This window comes from Culex quinquefasciatus, chromosome 1 (assembly GCF_015732765.1).
Source record: "Culex quinquefasciatus strain JHB chromosome 1, VPISU_Cqui_1.0_pri_paternal, whole genome shotgun sequence".
NCBI classification, from domain to species: domain Eukaryota; kingdom Metazoa; phylum Arthropoda; class Insecta; order Diptera; family Culicidae; genus Culex; species Culex quinquefasciatus.
The window spans coordinates 30,463,346-30,488,752 of NC_051861.1; the positions used below are offsets into that span (position 1 = coordinate 30,463,346).

Sequence of the window (25,407 nt, forward strand, 5' to 3'; positions counted from 1 at the left end):
GCGCCTTAGTCCGCTCGGCCATCAGACCGATGAAAAATTTAAAGGATAAACGTATATGTGAGCTCCACATTTCGGTCAAGTAGGTTTCCCATACTAATGGGCTACACATTTCAGGGTGTAATATTACACAGAATCTCATAGAATAATGCAAAATTTATTTTACACCCAGGCCTTTTACACGCAGCTGGATTACTACTTTATTTGCTGTGTACCCATTCTCAGCCTTATAAGTGATCGCGGCTGAATGATGCTGAATAATCTGGAGTCTTCCTTGAAATTCACTTAACTTAGTGCATCAATCAGTAGAGAAGTTTTTTGTGAACATTTCTGTTTAGTTTCACATTTACTGAAATTTATTCTACTCCTTTTACAAGCATTAAAAAAAATATGTCCCTTGTGTATTCTAATCTGACGATGCCCGTCTGTTTTCTATTCTCGGCTGAGTTCTTTTTTCTTCCAGCGCTACTTTGTCTCTGCCACCACAGAAAAAAAAATCTGGTAAATTTACATTATTTATCATATTGCACCAAAAGGTATCATGATAAAAAATGGGTAATTCTCCGCCAACTCACACAGCAGTAGCCCCGACACCTCTTCGATTTGCGTGTGAAACTTTGTCCTAAGGGGTAACTTTTGTCCCTGATCACGAATCCGAGGTCCGTTCTTTGATATCTCGTGGCGGAGGGGCGGTACGATCCCTTTCATTTTTGAGAGGTGTTTTTCAATAATTTGCAGCCTGAAACGGTGATGAGATAGAAATTTGGTGTCAAAGAGACTTTTATGCAAAATTAGACGCCCGATTTGATGGCGAACTTAGAATTCCGAAAAAAACGTATTAATCATCAAAAAACACTAATAAAGTTTTGAAAACTCTGCCATTTTCCGTTACTCGACTGTATTTTTTTTTTGGAAAATGGGAAATTCTAGCAAAATATTGTAATAGGGCCGAAACCGAAGTGTAAACAAAGAGTCTATCTTGCTCGTTCCTAATGTAAACATCAACTGACGTGAGCAGGATAGACTCTTTGTTTTCACTTCGGCTTCGGCCCTTTTACAATGTTTTGCTTGAATTTAATGTTCTTTTCGAATCTTTATTTCATCAAAAAACAAAACCGTCATCAACGTTTTAGGCTGCAAATTTTTGAAACACACCTCTTTTTTCACATGTTCAAAAATGAAAGGGGTCGTACCGCCCCGCTGTCACGAGATACCATAAAACAAAGTTTCACACAAATCGAAGAGGGGTCGGGCAATTTTTACCGATTTTGTGTGAGTTGTTAGAGAATTACCCAGATGTATATTTACATTAGATTCATTGAAAATTTACATTAGTTTTGTTGAAATAATTCCAATCAACTTGGGTATTTGTCCCTATTATGGGCCTAGTACCTATATTGAGCCTACCAAATTTAATTTGAAGAAATTGTGCATTCCACCGTCAATTTGCAGGAAACTGTCACTTGGGAAAGATACTTGCTGTCATTAGCTTCAGTTTGGTTGGCAAACATAATTCACTATTTCCTTTTAAATAGGAAAAAACGGAATAAACATATAACTTGTTAATTTTTTCGTGGAAAACTACTAGTTGCCCATTAGGTCCAAAATTTTCACCACTTTCGCTTACCGCTTGTTGACACTCAGCGTCACGGCTTTCATCACTCTTCACACACATGAGATCCTTCCCCCAAATCTCAAACCACCAGCAATCGGTTTTTAATGGCGATTAGCATTATCCCGTTTCAAATAATAATCAATCAATCAATTATATTCTTAATCAAAGATATTCTCTAAATTTCGTAGATGATGGCTGTATATACAGTCCATTTGACACTTCTACAAACTGTGACAGTGTGTGTGCGCCTTTCACATCTCAAAGTCCTCACTCGCGTAGTACGGGTTAATTAATTGATTGCGCAACAAATATTAACTATGTTTAAAGCTCATAAATTAATTAAATAAATTATGCTCATTCAATTTATGCACGTAATTTAACTGGTACTGGTTAAACAAATTATTTTAATGATGATTTGTGGCTTGAATTCGCTTTCGCATGTTTGGTGACCGTACTTTTTGGGGCTGTACTGTACGAGCTGGAGCTGAACGAGCTGAACCGTACGTCAAAAAATTTCGCCACGTGCTTCGAGATTTCAACCAATCAGAAGGTAGGCCGAAAATGTGCACAAAGAAGGTCGTATGCTAGGAGCAATATCCCCAAAACAGGGGCAAAAAATGTTTTAGTTTTTTGTGCTTTTACAGCGATATAAGGTATGTTTATCAAAATATTGATAATGTACGAGCTAAAGCATTAAAAAACAAACTTGTTCATGTAAAACAAACTAGGCTGCCTATAGCATCCTCTGAGAAAACATCAAATTAAAAGTGCGATCTGCTTAGTAGGCCCAAAATGAACAAATACCCTACTTCTGATTGGAAAATGGAAATGAGAAACTCGACATGGATTTAAGTATTCCTATTAGGGTGGCCTGACATGATCGATTTTTCAAAACAGGCATTTTCCGTTCCCATTTGGGCCCTCAAACAACCCCCCAAAATTTGGGAGCGATTGGGTTTGCCCCGGCTTTCCGCAAAGTGATTTAAATTTAAATGGAAGTTTTTATGGGAAAACCCTCTTTTTTACATTTTAATTTTTATCATTTTCATTTTCTACTCAATTTAAAAACTAACACCGTAGAAGTATAGCCCTGAATGTCCTCTAAAACTTTGCCGAAGAAAGTATGGTTCTATCTCGCTTCTGATAAAAAGATACAGAGTTTTTAAAAGAGGTATTTCAAAATAAGTGCTGAAAATTATATTTGTTGCCAACACTGCCAGTACTTCGGTAGATATTTCGAAATCTTATTTTTTAACGTAATAAGGAAGCAAGCTAGCAAAATGGTGTCTTAGGAAAAGTTATGTGGCTTTTATTTAAAATTATTGACATGCAGGGTGACACACCTACAGGGTGTCAACCGAGCCCTAACTTCTACTGGTGACCTTTTAAAGCGTTGGTGTCTTAGGAAAAGTTGTTAAGCTACTTATTCCAAGAAATTGTAACATGGTTGGAAGACAGGGTGTCACATCTACAGGTTGTCAACCCATTTTTCGTTTCTATTTAATACCTTTTTGATCACTGTAAAGTGGGCGAAAAAGGGCACATCTCTTTTAAAAACTCTGTATCTTTTTTCAGAAGCAAGACAGAACCATACTTTTTTCGGCAAAGTTTTAGAGGACATTCAGGGCTATACTTCTACGGTGTTAGTTTCTAATTGAGTGAAAAATGAAAATGATAAAAATTAAAATGTTAAAAAGAGGGTTTTCCCATACAAATTTCCATACAAATTTGAATCGCTTTGCGGAAAGCCGGGTCAAACCCAATCGCTCCCAAATTTTGGGGGGTTGTTTGGGGGCCCAAATGGGACCGGAAAATGCCTGTTCTGACTGAATTAGTCCATTTTGAAATTTTCCCATACAACATCAAGCCACCCTAATGCCTATGTATTGCCTATGTTCTATTTTAAAATTATTCAATCGGGCAACAAAAGGAAATTTTTAATTTAAGTCTACGGCCAAGTGGAACTAACGCTGGACTGGAATAGGGACGTGGCGTTACATCGTGCTGCCATCTGTTTTTTTAAGTGCATGAGTGGAAAAGTGCTGAGTCATCGTCTAAAAATAGACGGCGTCCTATCTCGCCCAGCAAAATGAAGTCGATAAAGTAGCCGGTTTCGATGGAGAAAAAGTGGAAAACGTGGTCTAAAAATAGCGACGCCATCCCTTTATGCGCCATTCCCCAACTAGGAAAATTATTCATCAGTATATTTTCAAAGGAGACGCATGGTTCTTATAAAAGTGTTTTTACATGAAAAAAATGTTAGAAAAGTTTGAGATCGATTTTAAACTATTTATAATACTTTTCTTTTAATAACATCATCTGTAGTGTCGGAATTTCTAGTTCACTAGGTTTACATCACCGAATGAGACCGAAAAACACTTGTTTAGTGGTCCCACTCAGAGAGGGCACTAAATCTGACCAACGGGACAATGTGGCAAAGTTTTGATGACAAAAAAAAAAAAAAAAACTTGTACGGTTTCCCCAAAAACTAAAATGCACTTTTATGACACTTTGATCCGTCAGCCGGCCAGTGGCCAAGAATGCTCGTTTCGGAAAAAGTTTATTTCCTTTTTTTACTATTTGGGGCTTTCAACAAAAGTTTTACAAGAAGTTTGCAATGCAGTTACACACTCGCTCTCACACACAGACACACACACATTACATCGGGTCATCGTTTAAGATGCTGATGATGTTGCAGTTGGAGGCAACTTTCGGCAGTCACATGTTTCGTAGTTGTACATTTGGGATAAGGAGAAAACAGTTTCCGTAACGTTATTACGGGTAGCCCAAATTGAATTTGGTCGATGATGGCCACTTTAGAATATGTGGGTGTGTGTTGATCTGTTTACAGCAGTGTAGGTAAAATTTTCGGTTTGAGTCTTGAAGTTTGAATATTTTATAATAAATTTACAAATCTAATAACATCGTCACATACAATAGATAAAGCGCGATGATAAATCGTGCGGAACTTGTTATGATTTCCTGAACAGGAGAAAAAAGCCATAAAATACGCAACAAATCAAATTTGTTCGGCAAACCATAAACCCATCAAAAAAACGATCGGCGCCTCGAGGAGCGGTTTATATTTTCCGCAAAATCATTTCTCACATTCAAGCACACACACACGTTGAAGGCGTCTATTGAACCAACCAACCACCAAACGACGTAACGTCAATAGCGTTTCTGATTTCCTAGAAACCTCGAAACCTGAATAAAGAAAACATACCGCGAACTGAACGGGCAAGATTTGCGCCCGTTCGCCTCGTTACACGATATTCAAATCATCATTCATCACGCAACGGCATTCTACGACAGCTTGAAGTCATTTTATCCCTTTTCACGCTAGACTGGCTCAAACTTTGACGATTGAATGAATTTGTCAGGCAAGCGCCGACTTTGCGAACGGCAACACAAAGCAGAATCGGAAAAAACGAAGCCGGCGAACAGCCGCACAAAGCAGAATCGAAAAAAAAATCGCTACGAATAACTGCACAAAACGAAATCGATAAAATTGACACAATGTAACAACCTAACCGTATCGTATTCGTTTACGGAAAAGAAGGGTTCGCGAGAGATGAAAAGTGGGCAACCCTCATTTGCTAATCTCGAGGTGGGTCGTAGAGAGCGAAAAAACGGTTCGTCGCGATGTGTCCCCTAACCTCAAAGGCGCGACATTCAACCCGACGAGCTCGTCATCATCAGCCGGGGTCGGCTTGTTGACAAAAAGAACTAGAGCCAGAAGAAGCTCCTTGACTTGTGGGACAGGTTGTGGTGGCTGCTGATGCAGACAGTAATAAAGCGAAAGGGCGCTGAACGTTTTGGAAGCGCTGCTTACTCCGAATGTTGTGGAAGCTTTTTCAACCATGACCATTTTCGCGACGGGAGTGTGCTCTCGTCAAGGTGTGCTTCAAAGCCGCTACCAACAAAGTGTGTATGTGCACGTGTACTTTGTATTCCATACATATTTGATGAGCGCTCATTTCGGGCGTTTTCTCATTTGCGTGTACGAACATGTTTTTGTCGTGCTGGCAACAGCAACAATTTGGCTCGTACCAAGAGTCATGTAAGAGTGGCTGCTTCTCGTCCTTTGCCTGCAGACTGGAAGTGGTTTCAACAGTCGGTTTCCATTTGCGGGTCGTATAGCAATTGGAAATTGTTAGGTTAAAGAAGCGTGTATTAATTTTAATGTCGTAACGTCCAGCCGTCTTAACGTCTTGAAGTCTCAACGTCCCAACGTCTCAACGTCTCAACGTCTCAACATTTTAAAGTGTCAACATATTTAAGTGTCAATGTCTTAACATCTCAGCATTTCAACGTCTCATCGTCTTAGCGTCTCAACGTCACACCATAACTCAAGCTAATTAAACTGTTGTTTTGATAAATGTTATTGCCAAGGCTCAAATGTCCAACTATCGGAATATACCCTAAATTTCCCATATCGTCGTCACCGTACCCAGTTTCCGATTTCAAGAACCTTCGAACACCACTCGACTCATTCTCCACAGCAAGATTTTAGTATCAAGTGCAATATTTACGAGCTGGGGCAGGGAAGTCAAATGTATGTTTGAGTGCTTTTACAAACAGTATTGGTTGTTTTTCATATTACAAATATTTATATTTATTGTCCACGAATGCATCTCTTCAAGAATTTGGACTGAAAGCTGCATCAATTTTGTTCTCAAAATCGATTTTTTCTTTGTGTGTTTTTTTTTCATTGCTAAAGAAGAAATTTAGTACCATTAGTTCGTCTTACAAGTCTCCAAACAATGTTGGCTGCTGTCCATAAAAAGGCTATAAAATATTCAAAAATCTTTTTTTTTGAGCGATTTTGGGTCTTGAGCAAAGTTTAGGATATTTCTTAGGACTTCTCAGAAAAAATTGTTTCTTTAATCACAAAAATTTAATTGCGAAAAATAGGACCACCCTATTGAGGTTATTGTTTTACGTTAATTTTCCTAAAAATTAGGGTCCGCAATTTCAATTTAGTTTAAAAAATGTAAAAAACTCCATTATAAAAACTTCTTATATTTGATTAAAAAAAAATGTTACAATTGAAATATTACTTTCAAATCACAATTTTAGCTTTACTTAAAAATACTTCAAATTAGCAATTCGTCGCCGTCGTGCTAACTTGTCGTATGTCGTTTTTTGACGTTCCGAGAAAACGCGTTTTAAAGTTTGACCTTGAATAAACAAAAACTAGAACACGCAATGTAAACAATAACAAACACGTTTTGTTTGGTTGACCATTCTGTGCATTGTCCCGAAGTTTGGTTGAAGTTGGTTGCTGGAGTCCCGAGTTATAATAACAAATGTTTACGGTAGTCGCGCTTGTACGTGTGTCAAACGCGTTCTGACCTGAAATCCCTTTGGCCAGTTGTCGCACATTTTCAGGCTGTGTCAAGATAGCACGACAAGATTGAACCTTCTTTCTTATGAAAAGTGACAAAAATGTATTGAAATTGAAATCGATTTTGGGAATCTGTGAAGGTCAAAACGTGAGACATTGTGAGCTGGCCCAAAATCGACGTACGACAAGTTAGCACGACAGCGACGAATTTTAATCCATGAAAATGACACTTGTTTGTTTCAAAAGTTAACCTCAAAACAATATCCACAAAAAAACCCAGATTTGCTGACAAACAAACCCCGGGTCCTGGCCAATCCTTCCCGCGATATGCCACACACACACATACACTGCCGGAACGTGCCGAAAATGGCCACTGGCAGAGGGGCGTTAAATTGAAAGATGGCTAATGATCTGCGGGGTGCGCGTGACGTTTGGCGCGCGCCAAAATGGAACGGTTGTCCGGTGGTGGCGTCAACCGAATCAACAGGATGTGCCTCCCGAACAGCGAGAGCCAGAGACCTCGGGCCATGCGGCAGACTGCTGGCCACCAGCAGATATGCAATCCGGGATTGGAGTTAATGGAATTTCGGGAACGAGCGCAATAAAATGCACTGTGGTGCACTGTCGGGTGAATCCACCTAAAAGGGTGGACTTGTTTTACACTTTCAACTTCTACTATCACTTATTTTTGTTGAAAACTATTCTTTACACAACCTTCCCTTATGACATCATAGAGATATCCACGCGCGAGAGTGTGTTAGTTTGTAACAAAGTTTACACGCAGACATAGGCAAATCGAGTAGAATGATTCGTCTGTTAAAATCAGCTCTTTCCTTTGTTATACCACGAGCACGTGGTAAACAGCTGGTTTTTACTGCTTGGAATTCAGCCAATCATAATCGATCAAAACCAAAACAATACTTTAAATACAAATACGATCATGGTGTTCGTGAGAGAAACCGTGGAGATCTCTACACTCAAACCCCGATGGTTTGACACCAACTGTTGTCAAACGAATGGGGTCAATTTATAGTTTGACACCCCTCTTACACGGAGTTCAAACACACTATCAAATCTTTGTTTTGATAGTGTGCATGAGCGCCGTGTAAAAAGTGATAGTTCGTTACTTTTTAGTTTGACTTTGACCAGCCAACGGGGTACAAACTAAAAAAGTGTCAAACGAAAAAGTGATCAACCACCGGGTGAGTGTATTTGGTTTTACGCCGTGACGTCATTTGATAGCTCGCGTGCACTGTTTACATGGTCTTCGTCGATTGTCGACGAATTTTCACGAACAAAATCGGCCACCGCTTCGAACTGTGCTAAATCCTTGAAAACAGTGCACTCCTTCTAACCTCCAAATCGAGTCGGCGTAAAACCTAATAGAGGTATTCGCGCTTGAGAGTTTATTGTATTGTTTACAAATTTGGATCAGCTGTTATATCACGTGCATGAAATTTAGCCAATCACAGCCTGTTCGGCCCGATCGTCCAGTCCCCTACGTTGTGCATTACTTGCGGGGACGTCCGGAACAAGAAACGAAACGAATATTACGACGGCGGACGAAGACACCACTGGGAGGACGGTACAATAAAATAAAACACGACGACTTTCTTGGTCCCGATGAGACGACCAGTCTCAACGGGTGTCAAAACGCAACAGAACGAATTTATTTCACACAAATTACAATCAACATTCAAAACAATAACAAGTCAAGCAGACGTCAGTTGCCACCACTGACGTCTCTTTCGTACTCACCCCCCCGTGCGACGGGGGGTAATAAATAATCGCCGATAATAGGGTCCGCGACCCAACATACCGGTCCCCTAAAATGGCACATTTTACCCTCTACTTCTTCGCACGACTTCTTGCTGTTGCTGCTCCGGTCCCCATGATGTCCTCTGCTTCGCTACCGCCATCTTCTTTTTGCGCGACAGGCATCCTTCGATGGATTCCACCTTCAGCAGCGATGAATGGGCAGCCACTTTGTGTCCGGAAGCTGCCGGCCTTGTCTCCGGTCAATTCATCCCTGGGTCCGATTTGACCGTACGCGGGAAAGGCTCTGTGGCCCCAGACTTGACTCGCGAGCACAAGCCTTGAACGCCGGATTACCTCAGGTCCGACACCGGGAACCAGCAGCCAGTGACCTTTCGCCATCAACACTCCAGTCCCCGTCAGGTCCTACCTAACTTCCGCGACCAAGTTCCACTCCTTACATCACAGCTGCTGCAGAGGCGCTGAAACCATCTTGCGTTACCATCGACAGCAAACAAAACAGCAAATGTTCCGGCGCAGCCCCCGCATCCTGGTCACGGCACCAATGTTCGGCCCGATCGTCCAGTCCCCTACGTTGTGCATTACTTGCGGGGACGTCCGGAACAAGAAACGAAACGAATATTACGACGGCGGACGAAGACACCACTGGGATGACGGTACAATAAAATAAAACACGACGACTTTCTTGGTCCCGATGAGACGACCAGTCTCAACGGGTGTCAAAACGCAACAGAACGAATTTATTTCACACAAATTACAATCAACATTCAAAACAATAACAAGTCAAGCAGACGTCAGTTGCCACCACTGACGTCTCTTTCGTACTCACCCCCCCCGTGCGACGGGGGGTAATAAATAATCGCCGATAATAGGGTCCGCGACCCAACACAGCCTTTGTGGCGGCAATCAAAATGAAACGTCAAAATCAGTTGCTTGGAATTTGGCCAATCACAATCGAGCAAAACCAAAACAATACTTTGAATACGAATACTTACACAGAATCATGGTGTGCGTGAGAGGAACCGTGCGAAGATCTCCATTTGACAGAAGACAAAATCAAAACAAAACTCGTAACCAATACTTTTCAACGCTAAAAAGCAGTCACTTGTTTGCGTTTGTGTGTCAGCAGGCAAAGTAGAAGCGAACAAAAAAATGCCAACCCTCGGTTGCACCCAAATTGATAGTCCCGAGGCACTTTGCTGGTTCCAGCCCGGCCCGGAGGGCTGCAACTTAAAACTTTGGCCATGGCCGCCGTCAGCCCAGCAGGGCAAGCTGCTGTTGCCTCAACCAGTTGAGCCTTTTTTTTTTGCTTCTCTCAAACTAGTTTTTCGCGAGTTGAGTTCAGTTTGATGGCATTCTTTCCAGTTTTTTTTAAATCATCCTTGGGGCTGAAAAATGGGAGTAAAAACTGGGATAGTTTACGAAACTTTTGCCATCTTTGGCACCCTTTGGAGCAGGGTTTGATTTGCGCTTGTCTGCTTTTGAATGGATTCGGTGGACCGCAGGAGAAAATATTTTCATAAATATTAAAAAAGAAGAAAAACGTATTCAATAAACTGGCATATATTTCTAGTGCAAACGCTGCAAAGTTTCCGGAAGTGGGGCAAATGCCACGCCGCGCTTGTGGCGAACTTTCAATATCAATTCGTTGCCTAACGAACTTTGAAATGAAGCACAGTTATGGCGATGCAATATTGTGCACATCAAATTTGTTCTATGTTCTGTGTACGTTCGATTGAACGGTACGGTTCAACCTTATTCGAAATAAATAAACTGTTCAGTTATCAGTAACCCGAGTTATTATCTTTTTTTTCTTAAATTAAAGTTTTATTTTAGATTAAAGGATCCATTCGATGACTGTGACTCGAATATCGGATAAACTGATCAACAAAATTTCAGCGCAGTGTCAACTCGAGGGGAAGCATGAACTTTGGGGTCCCCAGAACTGCGTGCATTTTGAATTTTTCAAAAATATTTCGACATTGTCGAATGAGTTTTCTCCAAAGTTTGTACGGAGAAATTGTGCGCATCGATTTTCCTATATAGGGGAAATATGCCCATTTTAAGCCTAATAAGCGGTCGTGTTTGAATGATGCTGGATAATCTGGATTGTTCCTTGAAATTCACTAAAACCAAGTACACCAACGAGTTGAGCAACTTTTTGTGAACATTTCTGTTTATTTTCACTTTTATTAAAGGTTGTACTATTCCTTTTACAAGCATTCAAAAAAAAAATATTTCAAAAATGCATTCTAACCAGTCGAGTGCATTGGGCCATGCCCATTTTTCTATTTTAAGCTCAGTTCTTTTTTTCTTCCAGCGCTCTTTTGGATCTGCTTCGTGCTGCTGAAATTTTAAGCGAACACTAACGAAAAGTAGCATTCATAGCGAAAGTTTCCTGACCTGACAGCACTTGCTCACTCTAACAGGCGCTGCACCAGCATGTTGGTGGTGTTGGTGGTCACCCTTTGTTCTTTATTTGCCTTCGCTTCTCGCTCGGTTTTCTTCAGCCTTCGATTGGAATGGGTCGTCAAAATTGAAACGTCAAAAGACTTGGCGCGTTTGTTTTTTTGATGGTGCTTGCTAATTATTTACATTTTTCGGGATTATTTTTCAAGTGAGTGACTAACTAATGTGCAAAAGAACATGTTGCCAGTAGTTGGAAGCAATTTTATATCTTAAGCGCTTTGAAATCGTTAGCGCAAGTGAAAAGATATTGATGGCGACTTTAGTTAAGCAGTTAACCTCTGATCTTGCGTGTGGATGTGTGTGCCACCAAAATGATGAGAAATGGTCTCGCAAAATAGAAATTATGATCAAAAGTGCATTAAATTTGATTTTTTTGGCCAGTAAGTGGCATAAATTTTCGTGCTTACTCGAGGCGGTGCTGTTGCTGGTAAGTTTATAGCCTGAAAAGTATTTTTGGAGCTTTAATTGAGCATCAAACTCTCCATATGACGAAGATAGGTAGAAAGTTATATTAGAAAGGGTATATTTCCTTTATGTCATGCAATTTTTGGATTGTTTGCAAGTGCGACGTACCGACCTGATCCTCTATTCAAATTTTGGAAAAAATAATCAACCCTGTCTAGAAATTAAAAAAAAGTCAAAAGGCTCGTGGTTGAGTTTAGCCTGAGTGGTCATTTTAGTCAATTTTTAAAGTTTGAGACACAGCAATGTTTGAATAATTTTCATAACTTACGCTTTTCTCAAATGTAATTCTCAAGTGCAAAATGGCTTTACGATCCTCGGAGTTTCATTGAAATCGGAAAGGGTGGGTGAAACCGATTTCTTATTTGGCATTAAATTGCCCTTTTTGAAAATTGTTATCTTACCTTGCAATTTTATGCCAAACATTCAATATTACGCCCTTTTGAGATGTCAGTCTTGATTTATTTTTTTTGGAAAATTTCACGAATGTTTCATGTTTTAACATTGAAAATCGGACCATTAGTTGCTGAGATATTGACATTAGAAAATGGTGGGTTGTTTGGGCGAGACTCAGAAAACATCAATTTTCTTGTTTTTAAACCTTTGCATGGCAATATCTCAGCAACTAAGGGTCGTATAAAAAAGTTCAAAAAAGTAAAATAAAGAGAATTTTCTCAGCTTTTCAAAAATATATTCTTCAAAAGTGGGCCAACATGGGCACTAATTTTTTTAAATAAATTACTGTGACTTTTTTCAAAAAAGTTACCTAAAATGGCTATAACTTGAAAACGGTGCACTTTATTAAAAATGATAACTCGGTCAAAGACTTTTTGTCCGTTCTGGAAATTTCTGAAAAGTTGGCATTTGATGTCCCCTTACCAAGCCCCTAACACATATATCAGAAAAAAAATAAAAATACTGTTTTATTTTGCAAATCAAGTTTATGTGACGTGTATCATGTTGTTTCAGTGTAGTCCTTATCCATTCCTACAACTTTGCCGAAGGCATCAAATCGATCAAAACAATTCTTCAAAATATATAGATTTTTGAATTTTCATTAATCATTTTTGTATGGACAGTTACCAAAATTTTATTGAAAATTAAATGGACAAACTAGTCATGCAAAATGTCTTCTTTGGGCATACCGATGGCAACAACGAAGTTTCAGCCGGATCACAGATTTCAATGTTTAGAGTCCTTTTCAAAAATATTAGTAAATGAGACTTTATCAAATGAGAGACTCTGTTTGGTTAGAGGGTTTGGGCCACAAACTGCTCTTCTGATAGACTTTATATACACACAAAAAAATATTTCCGAATGTTACATCATTTATGATGTAACATTTTTGCACGTCATTAAACATATAAATTTAAGTGCAATTTGATGTAAATTTGCAACAAATTATACGTAAAAACACGATTTTACGTGTGATTCAACCGTTTACGTCGAATCTCAAGTTTACATTAACTGAGTTTACATTCGATTCATTTTTTCCGTGTCAAGTAAATTCACATTTTTTTTTCTGTGTAGCAAGGTTTCAGATGATAACGAATTTAAAAAGCTGCAATTGACCGCCAATGTGCTGTTTTGCCAACATAAGGTGCCCTAAAGAATTAAATGTTTTTCCCCTTATACTACACAGAAAAATATTCCTGTAAATTTACATTATTTATCATGTACCAAAAGGTATCATGATAAATGATGTATATTTACATTAGGTTCATTGGAAATTTACATTAGATTCATTGGAAATTTTCATTAGTTTTGAAAATTTACATTAGTTTTGAAATTTACATTAGTTCAAATCAACTAATTCTGATTGGCCAATGGGAATGAGAAGCTCGATTTGGAATGCAGCAGGAAAAGGGTGTGGCCTATGTTCTATTTTAAAATGATTGAAACGGTCAGGCAAAAGGAAATTCTGATATAAAAAAGTTGTTTCACAGGTAGGGTACGCTTTCTCGTCGACGGCCAAGTGGAATAACGCTGGACTGGAATTGAACAGACGACGGGTAGGATGTTCGGTGTTACTGCTGCTACCCGCTGCCGACTGAGCCATCTTTGCATTTTATAAACGAGCGGCTAAAGCATCAACTTGTTCAGGTCGAGGCTCAGGCAGTTGGCCAGCGAAATATGAGAGCGATAGAAAGAGAACCAAATATTACTATAGCCGAGCTCCTGTGGTCTAATGGTTACAGGTTTCGCTTTATGAGTGGAAGGTCGTGGTTTCAAACCCACATGGCTTGGCAAGTCCTTTCCCCTGTACTCTTCACATGTAGAAGGACCATACTGTTCTCTGTATTTGCGTCTGCAGAGTTCCACGGCCCGATCGCAAAAATGTGCTTTGAAAGGGACGAGTTTTCAGAAACCAGAGTTTAAAGAAGGGGACTGGGTATAAGTAAAACGTAAATGTGCACTTCGGTTCTAGCGATACATTTGGACAGTACAGAGTGGAAAAGGCTGAGCCAAAGAGGAAGGAAAAAAACATTCAAACCTCTTCGGCGGCAAAGTTACGGCTTTGGATCGCTCGACACACTTGCTCAACAATAGCGTGTGAGCGTGTCCATTGGATGATTTACATTAAACAGGAATTTACAGGAAGCCGAACAAGGGTAGAAATTCATCAAATTTGAGTTTCCATGCTCAGCGTTTCCATTAGATTCATGATTTACATTAGGTTTAGATTTACATTGGAGTAATTTCCATGACTTTTTACTCTTTACATCATATTTCAACATTACATTGAGTGAGTTTACATAAGAAACAGTAATTACGTGCTGTGTAAATTTACATATTTTTTCTGTGTAGGTTGGACTACATTTGAACGATTACATCGTGCTATGAAGACAACGTAAATAACATCTTCATTCTTGTGTTTCCATTCTAATGGGATCTTCGCAGAATCCTAGATAATCCCCTGTTGTTGGATGCAGTTCTGCGGAATAAATCAATTTCCAATCAATTTTACGCCCGAGGGACTCACGAAACGTACTCGAAGCGCCCGTTATTTCAACTCCATAACCTTAATTCTCTTTTGTGTTTTGACGTTTGGGGCCTGCCACAAACAGGTGCGAATACTCACTGGATGGGTCGTGAATCCACTTTTTCTTCTCCGGAATCTGTTGTTGCTGCTGCTGTTGTTGCTTTTGCTGTTGCAAATCCAGCTGTTGATTACTTTTGTCGTCCTGAAATGAGGGGAAGGCAAAAAAAAAATGGAAAATGAGAAAAAATCCCTATATAAAGCTGACTTATGTGCTGCCTCTGTTGATGCTGTTTGTTTGTTTGTTCGTTTGTCATCCCAAGTCAGCATCAACAGAAACAGTCTGTGTCTGTGTCTGAAAGACTTGGTTGGTCCAGGGGAAAAAGAGAAGACAAATTAATGAAATCTTTTCATTCGTTACTGCCACTGCTCCTTGGACGGATCCTTCGGGCTAATCCTGAATGATTGGATGTCGAGGACGCGGAGCGGGCGAAAAATAAATTGTTTGTAATTGAAGTTGGTTGTTGTTGCTGTTGTTTTCGCTTTGATTTTGCTGAAAACTTGGAGATTTTGATTGCGTTCTTTTGTTTTATTTTCCGAAAGGAAATGGTAAGGATTATGTTTCAGAGAAGTTATCGCCTGCGGGAGTTTTTGTTTCGAACTTTTCTGTTGATGACGGCTTCTATTGATAAAAGTTGTAATTCAAACTCTGATTAAAAAAAGAGAATCTCAGGAATACAAAAAATCAAGAAGAACAAATCTTCAATCTTGAACAGTTCAAAGAATGTTCGATTTGTTCTCAATCTACCTAATATACGACCAAGTTTTCAATTGATGGAAAAGCCTTTTGGCCCTTTTTCACCCCATCGAGTGGAACTGAATGGGTTTCGCTTTAGAACACTACCCTTTATAGGTGTGCGCGGCGCTGCAGGACACAAATAAACGTCAGGAAGGCAACCATATCGGGGAATAATGGTCCTGGTGACAAGCGGTTTCAAATTGACCGCTGGCTACCATCAACCCGTAGGGCTTTTGCGTCATCTAAAAGTCAGCAAGAGTGTGATTAAAAGCCTAGGGCGCATCATTTTGAATAATGCCACGGTGTGTTGCATTTAGTTTTAAAAGCTGATAAAAATTTCAAGAGAATTTAAGCAGAAATAAACCACAAGGAAAATTTAAAAAGAATCAAAAAGAATCAAAAAGAATCAAAAAGAATCAAAAAGAATCAAAAAGAATCAAAAAGAATCAAAAAGAATCAAAAAGAATCAAAAAGAATCAAAAAGAATCAAAAAGAATCAAAAAGAATCAAAAAGAATCAAAAAGAATCAAAAAGAATCAAAAAGAATCAAAAAGAATCAAAAAGAATCAAAAGAATCAAAAAGAATCAAAAAGAATCAAAAAGAATCAAAAAGAATCAAAAAGAATCAAAAAGAATCAAAAAGAATCAAAAAGAATCAAAAAGAATCAAAAAGAATCAAAAAGAATCAAAAAGAATCAAAAAGAATCAAAAAGAATCAAAAAGAATCAAAAAGAATCAAAAAGAATCAAAAAGAATCAAAAAGAATCAAAAAGAATCAAAAAGAATCAAAAAGAATCAAAAAGAATCAAAAAGAATCAAAAAGGATCAAAAAGAATCAAAAAGAATCAAAAATTATCAAAAAGAATCAAAAAGAATCAAAAAGAATCAAAAAGAATCAAAAAGAATCAAAAAGAATCAAAAAGAATCAAAAAGAATCAAAAAAGAATCAAAACGAATCAAAACGAATCAAAAAGAATCAAAAAGAATCAAAAAGAATAAAAAAGAATTAAATAAGCAAAAAAAAACTAAAAAGGAAAGAGGGAAAACAAGAAAAAACAAAAACAAAGGAAGGAAAACAAGAAAAAACAAATGGAAACATACATTAACAAATGGATTCAATAAGAAACAAAACGGATCAACAAGGTACCTACAGTGAAACAAAATGAAACAAAAAACGTAACTTAATCCCCCTTTAGGTGGTTGGTGCCTTCCTCACATTCATAAAGTAAAGACACTACACATCCTCAAAAAAGTGTATAAATAACACTTATTTTTTTTTAATCACATTATCTGAGATCCGGCCTCAAAAAAGTGTATCAAAAACACTAAAGTACTTATAACTTTTGATAGGGTTGTCAGATCTTCAATCTTTTGGGCTTGTTGGAAAGGTCATTTGATTACCTATCCAACGATGGGTCGCATGATAGATCCGGACAACTTTTTCATCAAAATATTTGAGATCCGGCTTAAACAAGTTTATAAATAACACTTAAGTGCTCATAACTTTTGATGGGGTTGACAGATCTTCAATCTTTTTAACGCGTTGGAAAGGTCTTTCAAATACCTTTCTAATAATATACAGCATGATGGGTTTTCTTACAAAAACCACCCTTTTTACAATCTTTCGAACTTTAGCCAGAATCGTTTTTTTAGCATAACTTTTGAAATACTAAACAAAACTTCATAACATTAACTAGGGTCTTGTGGGACCCCAAGACGAATCGAATGAGACCAAAACGGTCCAAATCGGTTCAGCCAGTCCGGAGATAATCGAGTGCATATTTTTCGGTGCACGGACTCACATCCAGACACACGCACAGACATTTGTTCAGAATTTGATTCTGAGTCGTTAGGTATACGTGAAGGTGGGTCTAAGAGGTCAAATAAAGAAGTTGATTTTTCGAGTGATTTTAAAGCCTTTCCTCATTGAGGTGAGGAGGGCAAAAAAGAAATTATAAGCTAATTCAAACAAAGATAGACAATTTCATAAATTTGTTTGATAGTTTGATAGTTTGTTAGTTTGTTAGTTGTTAGTTTGTTAGTTTGTTAGTTTGTTAGTTTGTTAGTTTATTAGTTTGTTAACTTGTTAGTTTGTTAGTTTGTTAGTTTGTTAGTTTGTTAGTTTGTTAGTTTGTTAGTTTGTTAGTTTTTAGTTCATTAATTTTTAGGGTTTAGTTTATTTTAAGGTTTTCACAGCAACTCCGTGATTGCGATTGCCGGGAACAGTCTGTGGTAAGGGAACGAATGCCTGTGCGGTCCACCCAACTCTGTCCATTCATCCTAGCTGATGGAGGTTTTTCAATGGTTTTCAACGGAAAGGGCCATTATTATGCAGATGAGAGTCAAAACCTCAACATCGCGCTCACGCGGTCATTTGAATGTGGTACGGAATGAATTGAACTTTTTAAAGTTTCTTTTTACTACTTTTTTTTTTTTGAATTAAATATACTTTATTGAATCTTTCTTATAATAATTACATTTGGTTTACATAATAAGTGGTCAGCTGTGGCTCTTCAGCTTTAGTTTGCTTTTCGTGATTTAAACACTGTTCATTTTCTTAACTTTAAAAGTATATGATTTATCATTTTTGTAACACTAGGTACAATGAGGAAAAAAAATTAAGAAAACATAACCTAACCTAAAACTAACTTAATCTTACCATAAACTAAACCAATCCTTGAATCAAGGGGTATTCAGATATAGCACATTTTTCCCTGAATTTCAAACATTTTTCTTGAATCTTCTGATCCAACATTTTTACTTCTGCTAATTCATGAACCTCACTTGATCTTGTCCAGCCAGGAACATTCAAAACCATTTTGAGTACCTTGTTTTGGACACGCTGGAGCTTCAATTTATGAGTTCTAGCGCAACACTCCCAAACAGGTACTGCATACTCAATAACGGGGTAAATTATTTGTTTGTAAACTGCTAGCTTATTTTTCAAAGATAGCTTTGATTTTCTGTTAATTAAAGGATACAAACACCTGATGAGAATGCTGCACTTGTTCAATATTTTATCTACATGCTGCCGAAACAATAGTTTCGAGTCAAGTATGAGACCTAAATAGACAACTTCCTTTGACCAGGGTATTGAAACATCATTCATTTTAATCAAAACATCATCCTTTGGGACAAATCGGGCCGATTTGGAAAGTGGAAAAATGATGGTTTGAGTTTTGGCTGCATTTATGCGAATTTTCCAGTCGCCAAAGTATTCGGAAAGAACGTCAAGACCCTTCTGAAGACGGCCAACTAAATATCTGGTTATTTTACCCTTATAAATAACGGCAGTGTCATCAGCAAAAAGTGACAACACACCATTACCAGGAAGAGTAGGCAAATCAGATGTAAAAATATTGTACAGAAGTGGGCCAAGAATACTTCCTTGGGAACCCCAGCATCAATGTTGAATAATCCAGAAGCAATCCCATTCAGAAAAACCCTGAACGATCTCTCCGAAAGATAGTGCTGGATAATTTTGATAAGATACATTGGAAAACCGTATAAATACAGTTTATGTATCAAACCATCATGCCAAACATTGTCAAAAGCCTTCTCAACATCCAACAAAGCCATAGCAGTTGATTTAGACTCAAGCTTGTTCTGCTTGATGATTTTAGTTACTCTCGTAAGCTGATGAGCAGTATTATGTCCCTTTCGGAAGCCAAACTGCTCGTTCAAAATTATATTATTATCGTTGGTAAAATCCAAAAGCCTTGAATAGATGACCTTCTCAAAGAGTTTGGACAGACTACTCAAAAGACTAATGGGACGATAACTTGTTGGCGATGTTGGATCTTTTGAGGCTTCAAAATTGGTATGACTTTGCCCAGTTTCCAATTGGTGGGGAAGTAACCAAGTTGCAAACATTTATTGAAAATATTGGCTAGATGTTGAAAGAACTGATCACTCTGTTTTTTCAACACTAGATTAAAATGTTATCAAAGCCTGGAGCTTTCATATTTTTCATTTGTTTAACTGCAACTTTGACTTCCTCACCAGAAACATGGGAATCTGCAGGAAATTCAAAGGTAGAGTCATTGATTGTTGAAATACTATTGGCAACTGATGTTTCTTTACGGCTGGTCATGGAAGCGCCAAGATTATGTGAACTAACAAAATGAAGCCCAAGTGCATTTGCCTTTTCCTCGGATGTAATCAAAGGAGAATCCTCAACAATAAGAGGAGGAATAGGCTTTGGTTTGTTTTTAAGAACTTTTGAAAGTTTCCAAAATGGTTTTGAATAATTCCCAAGCTGGCTTACATGTTTTGAAAATTCTTGATTTCTGATATTGTCAAGTCGGTCTTGTATGATTTTGTTCAAATTGTTCACTGAAATCTTTTGTCATAGTCCCCAGTCCGTTGATATTGTCTCCTATAAACATTCCTAAGTCTAATCAAGTGTTTAGTATCTACGTCAATATCAGTTACCTTAAAATTAACAGGAACCTCCCGAACGTTGGCAGCCTCTGCTTGGTTGATAGCCTGCTGGATCACCTCCAGCGAACGATCAATATCAGCAGAAGTTTCCGGGTGTTGATCATAGTCGATGTTGCTGTCTACCACTTGCTGAAACTGCTGCCAGTCAACGTTGTGGTAATCTTTCCGGGTTGGTTGCCGCTGCGGAGTAACGGAAGCTCCAACCTCCACAACCACCGGATAGTGATCAGAACTCAACTCTTCAAACACCTCAGGATGAGCCACGTTCTCAGCCATATTGGTAATGAAGAAGTCGATGATTGAGTGATTCCCAGACCGAGCCACCCTCGTTGGACGATCCGGACTCACAACGTTGTAGTATCCGTTTTGCAGATCGTTGTGCAGAATCACTCCGTTCCGATTCCTCCTGCTGTTGCCCCAAACTTCATGCTTCGCGTTGAGGTCACCAGCGATGATGTACTTTGCGCTCCGCCGTGTCAGCTTCTGGATATCGCTCTTCAGTTTTGCTGCTGAACCATCTCTGGAATTCACCTGACGTGGGCAGTATGCAGCAATGAAGAGTACTGGGCCAACCGAAGTGGGAATTTCCACTCCAACGGCCTCGATGATGTCCAGCTTAAAGTGTGGCAGCCGGCGTGGCTTGAGATCACGATGAACAGCGACAAGCACACCTCCTCCTCCAGAGGTGGTCCTGTCGAGCTGCGTCGCGATCTTGTAGTTTTGCAGATAAACTTTTTCACCGGGCTTCAGATGAGTTTCCGTGATGGCAGCTACGTCGATCTCCTTCTCGCGAAGAAAATCCACCAGCTCTAAATTCTTCCTCCTAATGGAGCAAGCGTTCCAATTCAGCAGCTTGAGGGACCTACGATCCATACTGGATGACGAACGAGGTCAGCACTTCAATCTGCTGGGTCTTGGTTTTGCATCCACGCAGTGCAGCGGACATCTGTTTGAAAATATTGAGGAGTTCGGTTGAGGTGTAAAGATCATTACCATTTTCCTCAACTGCTGGTTCTTGGGTTGGTCTTGGCTCCTGGCTGAAGCCCGGTGGTGGCGGTCTCGGCTCCTGGCTGGAACCCGGCCGTGGATGATTCATCTCAGCTCTCTTCCTGGGATCCAACGGCAACGGTGCCAAGTTCGGGACCTGGCGTCGCGGTTGAAGAGGTGGAAAATTTTGCTCCACCAGGGCTGGAGGAGTTCTACGACGCTGAGGCTGATTCTTCGTCGATGCTTGCTGCCGAATTTTCACGAACTCAGCTCTCTTGGGGCACTTTCGGTCGGTTGACGAGTGCTCACCGTTGCAGTTGAGGCACTTCACCAGCGAATCTTGGATGCACTGGGATGTGATGTGCGCATCGGTACCACATTTGGCGCAACGACGCTTCAGGTGGCAGTTCTTACCTCCGTGCCCGAAGCCCAGGCAGTTGAAGCATTGTGTGACGTCACGATGCACTGGTCGGTATCGCTCCCACGACACGATAATGTTGAAAACCGCTCGGATTGCCTTCAGCTCAGGAAGCGTCGTCGATCCCTTAGCCAAATGCAGCAGGTAGAGCTGGTCACGGTACTTGATGTCTTTGTTGCGTCGGCTCATTTTGTGCACGGCCAACACATCCAGTTTCAAAACTTTTAGCTCGGCAGCTAATTCCTCCACTGGCATGTCGTACAGACCTCTGACGACGATTTTGTACGGCTTATCCATGACGACATCATGGGTAAAGTACTCCGCCTCGTTTTCGGTCAAGTAATCCTTGACCAGTTGATAGTGCTGCCTGGATTGCACCAGCACCTTAAATCCGTCCTGACACAGACGAATGTTGCCTTGGACTTTCCCAGACTTGATGAGTTCAACCAGCCCCGCTCGAAAGTCGATCGTTGCTGCTGATTGCCGCACATAAAAAGGAGGCAGTTTCTCCTTTCGCTGTTTCACTTCATTCTCCTTTGCTTCCGCTACCTGGTCCTCGTCAGGCAGTCCAGCAAACTTGTTGTTCTTCAATAGCTGCTCCTCGTGCGACGAAGAGTTCTCCTCCTCCTCATCCATCGGTACAGTACCGTCGCTCTTTTTCGTCTTTTTGCTGTTCGATGTCACTTCCAAAAGCACCTTCCTTTTGGAAATTCCCGGTTTTTGGCCATCAGTTGAGGCCTCAACCTTCCTTTTGGAAATTCCCACTTTTTTGCCTGCTTGAGCCGCAGGTAGGGCAATATTGCCGGCGTTTTGCGCCGGGACGCGACGAGTCATGTTGATTCAGACAACCTTCACCAACGAATGCTCGGATAACAATCCTTTTTACTACTCTTTATCTTTAAAGTTACTGTTTTTTTTAAAGAATGGAATTAACCGTTGACTTTTTTTTAATTTAAATTTTGTTCGTTATTTTATTTTTCTTCTATTAATTTTTGATTAAGAATTAAACCTTCCCAAAGCACTTTTTTCTTTGATTTTCCAACCAATTTACCTAAACCCAACAAATCTCAACCACTCAAGGCAAGGATGAGTTTTTCTTTTTCGCTTCGAGAAGGGGCGTCATTCCTCGATGGCAATTATTTGCGTTTGATTTTCCTCTTCCATTCAGGCTCTGCCTTCAAGCTGAGAGCGAGGATAAAGCTGATCTGGCGCGAAAAACAATATTGAGGGCAAATTGAAAAACCCCTCCAGCGGCGGTGGCCGCAGGCTGGACTCAGACAGACAGATGGAAATTGGAATTGCAAATTAGGTTCGCTTTTCTCTCGCGTTGGATGGTTTCTGATGTTGCCAAAAAAGGGTGGGGGAAATGGCGTTCAGGGTGGGAATCAAAGCAAGGTTGTGGAAATCAAATTCATCTTCACGTGAAAAATCAAAAGAAAGAAATTTCAAGTTTCTGGAAATCATTGTTTCTTTACTTTACTTTCTTTACTCTAGTCTTTGAATTTGATGTAAAAAAAACTACAATTAACTCAATATTCTACAACTTTTAAACACTTTTCAAAAGCACGGTATGCCATTGAACACTGGTCTGAAAGAACCGTTACCACCAGCCAAGGTGGGAGCTTTGTTTATATAATTTATTTGCTCTGTCCCATCGACCATGTGCTCGGTTGGCTTACAAGTGCAAATTGGCTTGAAATGAGACTTTCAGCGTGTGGTCGCGCGTTTGCTTTTTTACACGTGTTTACACTTGGTTGAGTTAGGTTAGGTTAGGTTAGGTTAGGTTAGGTTAGGTTAGGTTAGGTTAGGTTAGGTTAGGTTAGGTTAGGTTAGGTTAGGTTAGGTTAGGTTAGGTTAGGTTAGGTTAGGTTAGGTTAGGTTAGGTTAGGTTAGGTTAGGTTAGGTTAGGTTAGGTTAGGTTAGGTTAGGTTAGGTTAGGTTAGGCCAGGCCAGGTTAGGCCAGGTTAGGCCAGGAGGCCAGGTTAGGTTAGGTTAGGTTAGGTTAGGCCAGGTTAGGCCAGTTAGGTTAGGTTAGGTTAGGCCAGGTTAGGCCAGGTTAGGTTAGGTTAGGTTAGGTTAGGTTAGGTTAGGTTAGGCCAGGTTAGGTTAGGTTAGGCCAGGCCAGGCCAGGCCAGGTTAGGCCAGGCCAGGCCAGGCCAGGCCAGGTTAGGCCAGGCCAGGCCAGGCCAGGCCAGGCCAGGCCAGGCCAGGCCAGGTTAGGTTAGGCCAGGTTAGGTTAGGCCAGGTTGGGTTAGGCCAGGCCAGGCCAGGCCAGGCCAGTTAGGTTAGGCCAGGCCAGGTTAGGCCAGGCCAGGCCAGGTTAGGCCAGGCCAGGTTAGGCCAGGCCAGGTTAGGTTAGGTTAGGCCAGGTTAGGCCAGGTTAGGCCAGGTTAGGTTAGGCCAGGTTAGGTTAGGTTAGGTTAGGCCAGGCCAGGCCAGGTTAGGTTAGGCCAGGGTTAGGTTAGGTTAGGCCAGGTTAGGTTAGGTTAGGCCAGGTTAGGCCAGGCCAGGTTAGGTTAGGCCAGGCCAGGTTAGGTTAGGCCAGGTTAGGTTAGGCCAGGCCAGGCCAGGTTAGGCCAGGTTAGGTTAGGCCAGGTTAGGTTAGGTTAGGTTAGGTTAGGCCAGGTTAGGTTAGGCCAGGCCAGGTTAGGTTAGGTTAGGCCAGGCCAGGCCAGGCCAGGTTAGGTTAGGTTGGTTAGGTTAGGTTAGGTTAGGTTAGGTTAGGTTAGGTTAGGTTAGGCCAGGTTAGGTTAGGTTAGGTTAGGTTAGGTTAGGTTAGGTTAGGTTGGTTAGGTTAGGTTAGGTTAGGTTAGGTTAGGTTAGGTTAGGTTAGGTTAGGTTAGGTTAGGTTAGGTTAGGTTAGGTTAGGTTAGGTTAGGTTAGGTTAGGTTAGGTTAGGTTAGGTTAGGTTAGGTTAGGTTAGGTTAGGTTAGGTTAGGTTAGGTTAGGTTGCCTGTGTAGCTATGTGATTTTGTAAAATAACTCCATCTTATGACAAAAATTTACCTTCATTGTGTGCGTACATTTCTTAAACAGTGAAACCATAAAATTTAATCAACTGTTTGCTGGCCAAAGAAGCGAAAGGTTCAATGGAGCGATTCATAAAAATGTCAACAAAGACAGTACGCTACCATTTGTTCTTGCGGCTGGACCACAAAAACGATTTCCACAAAGAGGAAGTGGCAAGCACAATTAAAGTTGTCCGAGAGTATAAATAAATGATGGTTTGGTTCGTTTTACCATGTTTTACACAGATATTTCGACTTTTATTTTCTAAAATGCAACCTTACGCCAAACTTCCACGGTATTGTTGAAGAACCGAGGAAAAACATGAGTAAAAAGTTTGTGACTGAAAATTTCAACAGCTATTCAACATGGTTAAAGAAGTGTAAAAGCTCCAACCTGAACCCGGAAATGGATTGAAAGCGAGGTGTAGTTCTCTGTCATCGTCAGCGCGGGTGGTCTCTATCTCGGTGAAAATATCCACCGAAGAGGGCACCTCTTTTATGGCAGCCACTTTGTCACACCGGGAGAAAGATTCTACGTGGAAAGGTGGGAGAGTCCCTCACATCCCTCCGGATGACACTATCAATAAAACTGGTAGTGGAGTGAATCCACCTGGTAAAAAATAAGTAAAAAAATACAAAAATACAAAAATACAAAAATACAAAAATACAAAAATACAAAAATACAAAAATACAAAAATTCAAAAATACAAAAATACAAAAATACAAAAATACAAAAATACAAAAATACAAAAATACAAAAATACAAAAATACAAAAATACAAAAATACAAAATTCAAAAATACAAAAATACAAAAATACAAAAATACAAAAATACAAAAATACAAAAATACAAAAATACAAAAATACAAAAATACAAAAATACAAAAATACAAAAATACAAAAATAAAAAAAATACAAAAATACAAAAATACAAAAATACAAAAATACAAAAATACAAAAATACAAAAATACAAAAATACAAAAATACAAAAATACAAAAATACAAAAATACAAAAATACAAAAATACAAAAATACAAAAATACAAAAATACAAAATACAAAATACAAAAATACAAAAATACAAAAATACAAAAATACAAAAT

The 25,407-nt window shown here is 39.6% G+C and overlaps 1 protein-coding gene across 1 annotated transcript in view; it reads right to left on the bottom strand.

Annotated features, from left to right (window-relative positions):
- LOC6044618 (proteoglycan Cow) overlaps positions 1 to 25,407 on the bottom strand; it is a 316,099-nt gene that overhangs the window by 77,570 nt on the left and 213,122 nt on the right. The window contains exon 2 of the mRNA XM_038248521.1: positions 14,752 to 14,854. Coding sequence (XP_038104449.1) covers positions 14,752 to 14,854 — 103 coding nt within the window. The remainder of the gene's footprint in view (positions 1 to 14,751; positions 14,855 to 25,407) is intronic.